Source organism: Panthera pardus, unplaced genomic scaffold, assembly GCF_024362965.1.
Source record: "Panthera pardus isolate Hobbes unplaced genomic scaffold, ASM2436296v1 HiC_scaffold_20, whole genome shotgun sequence".
Lineage (NCBI taxonomy): Eukaryota > Metazoa > Chordata > Mammalia > Carnivora > Felidae > Panthera > Panthera pardus.
The window spans coordinates 24,927,947-24,940,353 of NW_026526766.1; the positions used below are offsets into that span (position 1 = coordinate 24,927,947).

The 12,407-nt window shown below is 40.6% G+C and overlaps 1 protein-coding gene across 2 annotated transcripts; it reads right to left on the reverse strand.

Moving 5' to 3' along the window:
* Window positions 1-698: 698 nt before the first annotated feature.
* Window positions 699-12,407, reverse strand: QNG1 (Q-nucleotide N-glycosylase 1). Of its 2 annotated transcripts, none has more exons than XM_019423530.2 (4): window positions 11,793-12,407; window positions 11,024-11,283; window positions 5,685-5,880; window positions 699-1,519 (listed from the first exon to the last, which is right to left on the reverse strand). In XM_019423530.2, exons 1-4 carry the CDS (start codon window positions 12,127-12,129, stop codon window positions 1,287-1,289), a joined length of 1,026 nt encoding a protein of 341 aa, XP_019279075.2. In that variant the 5' UTR covers window positions 12,130-12,407; the 3' UTR covers window positions 699-1,286. The 2 variants fall into 2 exon arrangements, with proteins under 2 accessions (XP_019279075.2, XP_019279076.2); XM_019423531.2 differs by having other exon boundaries at window positions 12,248-12,356.

Here is a 12,407-nt window from a genome sequence, read left to right on the forward strand (position 1 = left end):
GTTTATTATCTCGGGAATGATGTCCTTAGCTAGGACAGGTTCAGGAAGGGCAGGTGTAGCGGGGCTCTGGCTCCATACAATGGCTACTACAGCTTCTGCTCAGAGGAAGAGGGACCTTCTCCTAGTTCTCTTTCTTCAAAGTGAAGAAACCTTTTTCCAGAAGCTGCCCTGCAGACTTCCCCTTTGATGTCTCTGGCCAGAATGAAATTAGATACCCACTACTAAAGCAATCACAGGCAGAGGATAGGATTATCACGAGTAAACCATTCATATTCAGTAGGGTCCACCTTTGGAAATGGGGATGGGATCACCTTCCCGAGTCATGGTAGGGGAGGGATGGAAACAGAAGCACGGTGGTGCAAGTTGTGCAGTGCACAACAAAGGGGGCTGGGAGGGGCGTTCACCTCCACTCATTGCCACTTGTAGGATTATTATGATCAATTTTCAGCAGATGGCAGTAAAGTGCTTGGGGAAAGGATGTCTTTTCTCATTCACACAAAGTCAGGGTGAGCTGACAAGGTTGGTAACTAACAAAAACCAAGATTATGTTGGAAGGAAGGTGGGGGGGGGGTAAAGGTGGGAAATGAGTGCTTGGTAGATATTGAGATTTCTGTAACATAAAGTAAATAATCAAATCTGTAAACCTTTTAAAATTATATGTAGTAAATTCTATTTTAATGAAATAATCCATTCCAGGCTTAAGAAAAAATTTTAAAATCTTTATTCAATTTCAGTATAGTGGCTCTGGAAAAAAAAAAAGAATTCTAGACAGATCTCCTAAGCTGCAAAACCCACTGTCAATACCAATAAAACGTTTAAAATTAGCTGTCAAGATTGATTTGTACGAGAGCAGCAGCATTCAGACAGCAAAGACCCTACCCCCTCACCCCCCGTCATATCACATGATTAAGGTATGTAGGAAATTACCACATCTTGAGGAAAAATACCAGTTGAATGGATGAAATATTATCACTGAAGAGTAATCACATTATAAAGCATGATTCATTTTAAGAAATCTGAGATTTAAAGAAAGCATTACAGTTCCTTCACACTCCTGTCATGTGTCCACAGAAAGAGAAAATATGACCAAAACTCAACAAGAAGGCAAAGTTGGGAATACAGAGTGATATGTCAGGAAACATTTTTTTTTTAAGTGAGACTTGGTAATCAATTTTCTTGTTGCTATAACCTCTGCCACCTTCTCTTAGTACCAAGGCACAACTGTGCAAGTGATTATGGGATATAAAAATGCAAGGAGTTTTCTTTGGGTCAGTTTACACTTTGGATCAGTAATAAATACAACGTGTGTGATGAAATGGAATTCCCTTCATATCTTCCCTGTGGTCACGGGCATAGTCCCACAAGTAATAATCCAGAAGAATGGAATTGATCTCGCCACTGGTTTTCTCACCCTTGTTTTCAATAAGCTCCAGAAGACAATCCCGGATCAATTCAACACACCACAGTGAGCACCCTCTGATTTCCACCTCTTGCCTATTCCCATACAAGAGCATTTCTCCTGCAAGGGGGGAAAAACAGAGCAGGAAGCACTAAGTCAGTGATATAAAATCTACTTAGACTTTCAACCACTTCTAAAATAGGCATTAATTCTAAATTACAAGTTCCACAAGAGCAGGGACCTTGTCTGGCTTGTCCTAATGTTCCTGGGACCTAGCGTAGCACCTTGTACATACTAGCTCCCCAATAAATATTTGCTACATGAATTTGGGGTAACCATAAATTTAAAAATATGATGGCAAGATTATTAAATTCTTGAAAACAAAGGATTTAAAATTGGATTTGATAGCCAGGAAAAAAAATTACAAAATTTGGGGGACTCCAAGGGGACCAAAAAAACAATACCTCCCTTCCCCACTTGAAAATTGAACATTGTTGGGGCACCTGGGTGGCTCAGAAGGCTAAGTGTCCGACTTCAGCTCAGGTCATAATCTCACAGCTTCTGAGTTTGAGCCCCGAGTCGGGCTCTGTGCTGACAGCTCAGAGCCTGGAACCTGATCTGGATTCTGTGTCTCCCTCTCTCTCTGCACGACACTCTCCCCCCCGCCCCCCGCACCCCACTCACGCTCTGTCTCTCTCTCTCTCGAAAGTAAATAAACATCTAAAAACAAATTGAACATTGTCTTAGGTACATCCTAAATGCATCAAGGAGAACCCAGGAAATCAAAGTTGTTAACCTGAGCAAGGAAAACCACTATTGTTCTTTGGATTCAGGATCATTCCACCAGCCCTGCCTTAATATGTAGCCAAGAGCTCCCATAGGACTTGCAGTCTCTCCAGTGCCCCACTCCGGGGTGTATCTGATCCTGCAGGATGGGCATTGACTACGTTTTGCCACTGAGACTAGAACTGGGCTCAACAACTGAACTGCCTGTAAGGATCAGAGAGACAGAGTAAGTGAAGGCAGCAGCCAGATGCAAACTGGTGAGGTAGAGAATGTGTGCTGCCCTATCTAAAGGTAAGTCCACATTTCTCTACTTTTACAAAAGTCAGAAAGCTTGATTTTCATGTGAAATCTGTCAAGTGTTAGTAACTAATTACAAGTGCTCAAAACACTGTCGAGTCCAGGGCACCTGGGTGGCCCAGTCCGTTAAGCAGCCAACTCTTGATTTCGTCTCAGGTCATGATGTCACAGTTCGTGAATTCAAGCCCTGCTTAGGGCTCTGAGCTGATGGCAGAGAGCCTGCTTGGACTCTCTCTCCCTCTCTCTCTCTGCCCCACCCTGCTCATGCTTGCTGGCTCGCTCTCTCTCTCTCTCTCTCTCTCTCTGTCAAAAATAAATAAATAAACATTTAGAAACAAAACAAAACATGGTTGAGGACAAACAAAACACACCTGCAGGTTACATCTGGCCTCTGGCCACCAATCTGCACCCTAGCACAGAGCTTCAGAGTACCTAAGAGGCCCTGTGATCCACTGAAAAGTAGGGCAATGCCCCAGCCCCACTAGGTTCCACTCTGTCACCTCCAGTCTTAAATGGTATTGCTTAGGGGCGCCTGGGTGGCTCAGTCAGTTAAGCATCTGACTTTGGCTCTGGTCATGATCTCACAGTTCGTGAGTTTGAGCCCCATGTCAGGCTCTGTGCTGACAGCTCAGAGCCTGGAGCCTGCTTCGGATTCTGTGTCTCCCTCTCTCTCTACCCCACCTCTGCTTGCATTCTGTCTCTCTCTCTCTCATAAATGAGTAAATGTTAAAAACCAAAATGGTGTTACTTATATCCACTCCATCCAGTATAAATAACTATGTTGAACTGTGTCCCCCAAAAAGTCACATTCAAGTCTTAACTCCCGGTACATGTGAATGTGTCCTTACTTATAAACAGGATCTTTGCAGATGTGATCAAGTTAAAATAAGGTCATACGGGATTAGGGTGGGCCTTAAATGCCATGACTGGTGTCAGCCCTAGAATCACAGTGAAGAGTATAAATTTAGCCAAATTGCACAGTATTTATAAATGGTTAAAAAAATATGCCTTTGATGAAGATGGGTTAAAGATAAAATGGACAGAAAAAACATCTAAATTCATACTACAGTGAAGAGACCACATTTATTTAAAAAAAAAAAAAAAAAAAAAGATAAAATGGACAGAAATCTGGGTAGGTCTTCCAAGGGCTGCCCTGGAGATATTCAGAAGAAAAGAGAGGGAAAACAATATAAGTGTGTAGCGCAACTCAAATCTGGAAGAAGTATCACTGAAGGCCAGTTAAGGAAGGTTCTACCTCATCTAGTCAAGCTACCTGGTTCTAGATTTCACTTTAGTTTTTAAAACTTAGTGTACTATACTAGTGTGTACTCCTTTATGTTTATAGTTTGTTTCTCTAGTTTGCTAGGAAAGTACTTTTGGAAAAAAATCCCAACTTTGCTTAAATAAACTAAGAGGCAGAGAAATTAGTTCGCGCTACGTCAGACTGGCTAAGGATGAAAGAACAGCCTTTCAGAAGCTGGACAGTTGCAGCTGGATGCCTGGGAAATGGCCTTGGGAATTGAAGTGGACGGCACAAGAATGTTCAGACAATTCTGTTCAGCTATGCCGGTGATCCCTCCTCAGCAGGGTTTTCCTCACGGTAGCAGAGACAACTGGGTGCTACATACATTCAGAAGGAGATGGACAAATTATGAAGAGCTGGAAAAAGCTAGGCGGAGGAGGCAGCATTTGAGCTAAGCCCCTGCGGGCGTGTAGGATTTGAATTGGAAAAAAGAGAATTTGGGTGAGGGAAACCAGGCAAGAGCATGTTTACGGATAGGGGCGAGCAGTGTATACACCAAAAAAAGATCAGCTGCATATGGCTACATGGAAAAGAAGCCCTGAATGCTTAAATGTTTAAGGTATCCAGCAATTAATGATCCAGGCTGTGAGCATTATGACATAAAATAGCTTGTGATGTTTCAAATGAAGAAACAGAGGGACAAAATGGATGGCCCAAGGCAGCATAAAAAACTGGTAGAGGGGCGCCTGGGTGGCGCAGTCGGTTAAGCGTCCGACTTCAGCCAGGTCACGATCTCGCGGTCTGTGAGTTCGAGCCCCGCGTCAGGCTCTGGGCTGATGGCTCGGAGCCTGGAGCCTGTTTCCGATTCTGTGTCTCCCTCTCTCTCTGCCCCTCCCCCGTTCATGCTCTGTCTCTCTCTGTCCCAAAAATAAATAAAAAATGTTGAAAAAAAAAAAAAAAAAACTGGTAGAAACAACCACGGCAACAATGGTACCTTTATATTCTGTGTTATTCCTGTTTTGGGTGATTGAAATTTATTTCACAAGAGAAAGTTAGGCATAAAAACTACTTGCTTTTAAAAATAAAGAGTAGCTGAAAAGATTGCATCCCAAAGAGATAAATTAATGTGAAAATTATGTAATTATTTTTCTTATACACAGAAATGTTTAAAACACAAAAAGCTGGGGGACCTGGGTGGCTCAGTCAGTTATGCATTCAGCTTCAGCTCAAGTCATGATCTCACAGTTCATGAGTTCGAGCCCCGCATTCGGCTCTCTGCTGTCAGTGTAGAGCCTGCTTCAGATCCTCTGTCTCCCTCTCTCTCTGCCCTTCCCCCGTTCGCGGTCTCTCTCTCTCTCTCTCTCTCAAAAAAAAAAAAAGAATATTTTAAAAATTTTTTAAAAAACCACCAAAAAGCTAATTTTCACACAATTATCTATACTCATCTATTATAATAAGGCTCCCACTCTTGAGAATGATTCCTCAAATCCAATAATGGTAAATAAATAAGCCTAGAAAAGTGAGTCACTTAAGCAAGGTAACCCAGCGGCAGACCCTGGGGACTCCTGACTTGAAACCCACTGCATATTCCCTCTCAGCCCACCTCACATTTCACAATATAGTGTGCTCTTCAGTGCTTAACTAACACTCTTCAGATACTGCACCTTCAGGACTTCAGTGTTGCACACCTTCGTGTCAAAGAAATTTGGGTTTCATTTTATTGTGAGGCCCTGAAATTATAATGTCCAAACGGCACAATTTCCTACAATATCCATATTCCGTTGCAGTGTAAACAACAACCAAAAGCAATTTTCTCTGTATTTCGATTACCCTGGCATTTTTCTTTACATGTGCTTTTAACACTAAACAAGTGCTTTTTTATTTTTATTTTTTAAAGGAAAGGAGAACTTCTATGAAAGAAACTAGATAAGAAAGACCGTCTTAATTAAGTTGGCAAACCTTTGAGAAGCTTCTCCAGTAGTTCCTTTGAGTATTTCAGGGCTCCGAGGTGCACAAGAACCTGAGGTAATCTATAGTCAGCAAACATGGTGATACTGGAGATGTCCTTAAAGCAGCCGTCTCCTTCTCCTTCTAACACACTCCACGTATCTGCCACGAGGATTTGGGCCCGTTTGTAGAAAGAAATTTTCTTCCCCTGATGAATGAAAAAAATATAAATGCTACCTGGGTATCTGAAAGCTTTATGCATGCTATAAAAAGAAAGGCACGCATTGAAAACATTTTTCAAGGCTGCAATAATTTTACTGTTGGTGAGAATTTATAGACCTTGACTAGAAGAAAAAGGGAGTCTAATAATATTAAATTATCTTTCACTCCAAATTTACTTCCTAGATTTTTCAAGGCACATAAAATATAATTGTGGTAATTGTGGTATTATTTAGTGTTCCTTTTCAATGACATTACTTCACATACATATTTCTGCACCACTATAACCCACCTGCTTATTCTTTTTAATGGCTAGACAGCATTTATTTAGACAGTTTCTTAAATTTTTCTGATTAGAACATAATTCCCATCAATTGTGTAAAATACAGAAGAGTATAAAGAGGAAAACAATCATCCTTAAACTCACCTCTGAAGAGAATCACAACATTCATTTTTTTAACTATTATCTTTCAGATTAACTTACTTCAGAGATAAAGACATAACTGCTGAACAGCCAGAATTTATCAAGCCTACCTTTCTGGAAACAGTCAATATCAATTTGTAAACCCACAGAACAAAACTACCTTCCAATTATATTTACACAAGGAAGAAACAAATTTAGCCATGCATTATAGGATATTGGGTTATAACTTAACCAAAAAGTTCTCCATAAAAGTACAAATACAGATCAGCATAAACTATGGAAAAACCCAGATTAGAATTAGAATCTACTCCCAGTCCTAATACCAAAACACAGATTAGAATTAGAATCTACTCCTAGTCCTAATACCAAAGGTAATAATCTCAAATCATCTTTTATAACTGCTTGTCTGCTAAAGGAAAATAATCAGTATTACTGGCTCCCAAAATTTGTCCTGACCACCTTGGAGAATGTGTTAAGTAAGAGAATGGAAGTAAGTAAAAAATGAAATTAAATTCTTCAAGGAAAGGCTCCATGTGAAAATTCCTTAGGATGATAATACAGATTCCTTTACTTACAAGCAAAACAAAACAAAACCAAAAAACACTTCCAATGATACTTTGTCCCAGTGAGAAATAACTTAACATTGCCTGACCTTAAGGTATACCCACTGCAATCAATCCAGACCTACTTTTACTAAGTAAATTGTTTAAGGCCACCTTTAAGAAATTCAGTATTTTGTTTTCCAGGGCAAACACATATGCTCATTTTCTGACATGATGTAAAGTCTGTAAATTAAATTGAATGCTGCAGGGGGTGGGGGTGGTGGGGGGGTGGAACAAATCACCATTAAGAAGTATCCCTACATCGTTTGGGAATAACATTCCCAAACCTATCAAAATATGACAGGCTGGCAATTGTTGGACTGGACTTACATTTGGGAACTAGGTTTATATTCAAGTCTAGTATATTGACGAGCAAGACGTAAAAGTTAATATACGAAACAAAATTGTGGGGGCACCTGGGTGGTTCAGTCAGTTAAGCGTCTGACTCTTGATTTTATCTCAGGTCACAATTTCACAGTTTATGAGATCTAACCCTGTGTCGGGGTCTGTGCCGACAGTGCAGAGCCTGCTTGGGATTCTGACTCTTACTCTCTGCCCCTCCCTCACTCGCACACATGCTCTTTCTCAAATTAAATAAAAAACATTAACATTTTTTTTAAAAACAAAATAGAAGAAAACCCAGAATAAAATTGTATATCAGACACAATTAATATATCATGCTTTCTGTAATAGATAAAAGCTATTGTCTCCTGTTTTTAACAAGATTCACAGGTCAAACTAGAAAAATATAAGAACCCGACTTATGTAACAAAATCAGTGCTAGCATGGAACAAAACATAAATTGTCACATCATGACCACTGTTGCCATGGTAGCCAACTAGGATATCACAAAGATTAGATTATAATACCTTAAAATGAAAAAACAAAACAAAACATAAGATTCAAGTGAGGAATCTAAAAACAAATTAAAGTCATCAATAAAACATTTTCTTAACAAGCTGATACGGTTTGAGTAATCAAATGATTTTAGTAATCAGAGTCTTCATCTCTAAAATATTAATTGATCTCACTGAAAATACCAGCAAATCCAAAATAACAATTCCCTATGTGTTCTATAATAGTTCTATAATATTTCTTTGTGAATATTTTCAAAATAGTAACTTCATAAAAAATTATCAATGAAAAAAATCCATGACCATGAGTTGATTTTCTTCAATAAATTTATCATGAATAAATTAGAAAGGTCAAAAATTACAAATGTTTAAGAGAAACATAAAATGTTACTGATTAAAGTATCAAAAAAGTTCTTGTTTTCATGTATGTTTATCAGTATGTCAGAGTAAAGACTATCACCTAAGGAAAGCAATTTATTAGGACTTTTAACATGGTTACTAAATAATCTAATTCAGAGCTGCTTTGGAAGTACATATACAGTATCTGAATTCTAAAGCTTCTTGACTGACTCTAGAATACAGCCGGGTTAGGAAATCCCTAATCTAAATCTGTCTGCATTTAAACTTTCTAATTTTATCAGTTTATTTATAATGTTTAAAAACAAATGATAATCTCAGTAAATAAATATTGACGAAAAACAATTGTGACTATTTTATGCAACTTGTTAAAGATTTAAAAACATAGCAACCAATACCATAACCATGTTATGAAGGGGCCGGGAAAAGGGCATTCTCATATGCTGCTGCTGATCATCTTTGTTATTATCTTTTTGGAGAACCGTTAGCATTTTTATGTATTACAAGTCTGAAAATCCAGGCCATGCTCTGACTCAGCAATTCCACTACTAGGATTCCATTCTAAGAAAATAATTACAAGTGTTAAACTATTGTGCAGTATTGCTTATTATCACATACAACTGAACACAACAAGACATAAAATTCAATTAAAAAAATAAAACTGTGGGGGCGCCTGGGTTGGCTCAGTCGGCTAAGCTTCCGACTTCAGCTCAGGTCACGATCTCGCAGTTCGTGGGTTCGAGCCCCGCGTTGGGCTCTGTGCTGACAGCTCAGAGCCTGGAGCCTGCTTCAGATTCTGTGTCTCCCTCTCTCTCTGACCCTCTCCCGTCCATGCTCTATCTCTCTCTGTCTCAAAAATAAATGTTAAAAAAATTTTTTTTTAAATAAAAAATAAAACTGTGTATCAAATAGAATTACTGTGGTAAAATAGTTGGGCAAATAAATATGGGATTGGATAGCCATACAGTGGAATACTGTGAAGTCATTAAAAATGGTACTATGTGAGGTGTGTGGGTGGCTCAGTTGGTTAAGCATCCAACTTTGGCTCAGGTCATGATCTCATGGTTTGTGGGCTCAAGCCCCACATTGGGCTCTGCATTGACAGCATGGAACCTGCTTGGGATTCTCTCTTTCCCTCTCTCTCTGCCCCTCCCCCACTCACGCTTTCTCTCTCTCTCTCTCTCTCTCGTCTCTCGTAAAAATAAGCTTTAAAAATATATTTTTTAAAATGGAAAAAAATTGTGCTGTGAAAGAACTGACATAGAAAAGATGTTCATATGTTGACTTTTAAAAGTTTATACAGCATGATCCTAACTGTCCCCAGCCCATGGTATAGACATTCACATAAACACACACATGTAGCAAGACCAAATTATGAACAGTGATTACCTCCTGGTAGAATAGAGACTGCTTCTCTGTACTTTTCAAATGCTATAATAAACATGTTATACTCTTGCAATTAGAAAATATAAAACATGAATAAAAACATACATTTGATTTTAACACTTTCTGAAATTCAAAAGTAGTCCCAAAAGGTCCAGAATTCCTCCAGATTTGGAGTTAACTTCTCCAAGTACTTCAATTATTTACGTATCTTTTATTTAACTTTTGAAGATTTTACTTTTAAGCAATCTCCACACCCAATGAGGGGCTCAAACTTACAACCCCAAGATCAAGAATTATACACCCCAGGTGCCCCTTATTATTTACATATCTTTTTTTAAAATTTTTTATGTTACTTATTTATCCATTTTTACTTTAGAGAGAGAGCGAGTACAAGTGGACAAGACGGGCAGAAAGGAGAGAGAAAGAGAGAATCTTAAGTAGGCTCCATGCCCAGCACCAAGCACAACATGGAGCTCTCCAGCCCACAATCCTGGGATCATGACCTGAGTGGAAATCAAGAGTCCAACGATCAGGATGCCTGGGTGGCTCAGTCGGTTAAGTGTCCAACTTCAGCTCAGGTCATGATTTCATGGGTCATGAGTTCAAGCCCCGCTTCAGGCTCTGTGCTGACAGCTCAGAGCCTGGAGCCTGTTTCAGATTCTGTGTCTCCCTCTCTCTCTGCTCCTCCCCTGTTCATGCTCTGTCTCTCTCTGTCTCAAAAATAAATAAACGTTAAAAAAAAAATTAAAAAAAAATTTACAAAAACAGACTCTGGGTGTATACTGGGAGGGTATACCAAATGTTAGCCATTTTAAAAGTACATCATCGGGGCGCCTGGGTGGCTCGGTCGGTTAAGCGTCCGACTTCAGCTCAGGTCACGATCTCGCGGTTCGTGGGTTTCTGGGCTGATGGCTCAGAGCCTGGAGCCTGCTTCCGATTCTGTGTCTCCCTCTCTCTCTGCCCCTCCCCCATTCATGCTCTGTCTCTGTCTCAAAAATAAATAAATGTAAAAAAAATTTTTTTTTAAATAAAAAAAAAGTACATCATCTATTTAAAGTAAATAAATAACACTGTTAAAGTACTCTGTGTGAAAAAGAAAACACACAGTATGTATATATACATTAGATCTGCCAAAAATTACTTTTTATTAGAGAGAATTTAGAAATATTTTCTAATTTTCATCCAATGAACTAAATTTTTGGAAGTTCCAGAAGGCCCTCATTATTCCTGAGTAGCAACATCATATTGAAGGTCCAGTGTTTTTTATGTTTGAAACATTTTAAAAGGACAATGAAAAAGGAACAAAAGAATAAAGGAAACACACTAACTAGAAAACATAAAAGAAGTAACCTCTTGAAACACTACTTAACAATTTTGTTCCTGTTCCTTGTCCACAAGGAAGCAACTTCAACTTTTAAGTGTTTATTCTCAAAAGTAGTTCTGGAAGTAAAAGAGTTAACTAGGAGAAGATAATTAAGAATTCTAAAATCTCCAACAGAAGCAACTCACCTCATACTGAGTCACATCTCTGTAAGAAGGAAAGCTTTCGACTACCAGGTGCATTAACTTCTGAGCGCTTTTTTCACTTTTTCGGACACAATTAAGAAAAGAGCCTTCAAACTTCTCAAGCAGAATTTTCCCGGTTTCATTAAGAATCCGATGCCTCTCTTCTATCAAAGGCATGGGAACGTCCGTGTCAGAACGGAATATGTGCTGAACCTGATCCAGGGTCACTGTGGCATAGTAGGAAGCACTAGTTATCGGGATCCCTTAGGGAGAAAAGAAAATGCAGAGGAACAATGTCATACTTTTATATCCATTAGACCCTAGCTTTTACAACATACAATAGGAGAGCAAATGAGTGTTACAGGAATGCACGAAAAGTGGATGAAGAATTTAAAAATCAGAAGCATTTTTTATTTACTCATCTGTATTTATTCATCCGTTTCTAACAATTGTCATATTACATCAGATGTATTTTGACTGCATAAAATGTTATAGGTGTCCCTTTGTTCTTCAGATGTCATCAAAGTGATTTTCTTTAGGAAACTGACTTTTATTCTTAGCTGTGCTGATGATAAACATTAGGATCATTTCTCACTGAGAATGGACTTATAGCCAGCCTCCTCTCACACTTCTATTTTACACAGAGAAGAAGTGCTTCACTTTAAGCAATGAAGAACTTCAAGTTCGCCGTATTAACCCAGACGCCGGACCCGCTCCTTGGGACCCTCCCGCTGAACCGAACCCTGCCGCAGGTCTGGCAGGGGGCACCAACCTTCGTCGAGGGCTCTGTTGACCGCGGCGCACAGGGACCAGTACCCGCTGTACGTTTTCCCCCTGTACCCCACCAGACATTTGTGCTCCTCATGCTCCGACCAGAAGGAGAAGTTGAGCGTGTCTGTCACGAACACCCAGTTGACCGCGGCCTCGTCGGCCGCCCTGGGATTCAGCTCGTGAAGGGCCTTCCAGCCCCCCAGGCGCAGCTCGGGCCCCGAGGCCTTGGCGAGCAGCAGCTTGGCCACCCTCCGCACGCCTCCGCCGTCGATGAACACATCCCGACTGTTCTCTGCAATGAATTTTGCAGACTCCCGGGGAGGAAGGGGCCCGTCCATTCCGCCCCTCCCTTTGGGACTGGGGAACGTCGCTTTCACCCGCCGGCTGGCCAAACTCGCTTCCCTCTCTGAGCGGGGAAGGGCGCGGGTCCCTCTGCAGCTCTCCTTCCCTACCCACCGTGGGATCGCTGCCCTAACGGGGTACCGCCCTCGCCCAGCCGCCCTGACACCGGACAGGGCGGCCGTGTTCTGGGGCCCCTCCCTCCACCGCCCTCCGAGGCTGAACAGCGGAGGCCACGGGGCCGCGCCCCCGGCCGCGACCGGAGGCACTTCCGGGA

Bases quoted from the DNA above. Each gene is read 5' to 3' on its own strand.
- QNG1 (XM_019423530.2), bottom strand. From the start codon at position 12,129: ATGGACGGGCCCCTTCCTCCCCGGGAGTCTGCAAAATTCATTGCAGAG. The intron at 5,881-11,023 runs GTGAGTTGCTTC...TTCATTCATCAG, and splicing joins GAGATGTGACTCAGTATGAG to GGGAAGAAAATTTCTTTCTA. The intron at 1,520-5,684 runs GTTTGCCAACTT...CCCCCCTTGCAG, and splicing joins ACTGGAGAAGCTTCTCAAAG to GAGAAATGCTCTTGTATGGG.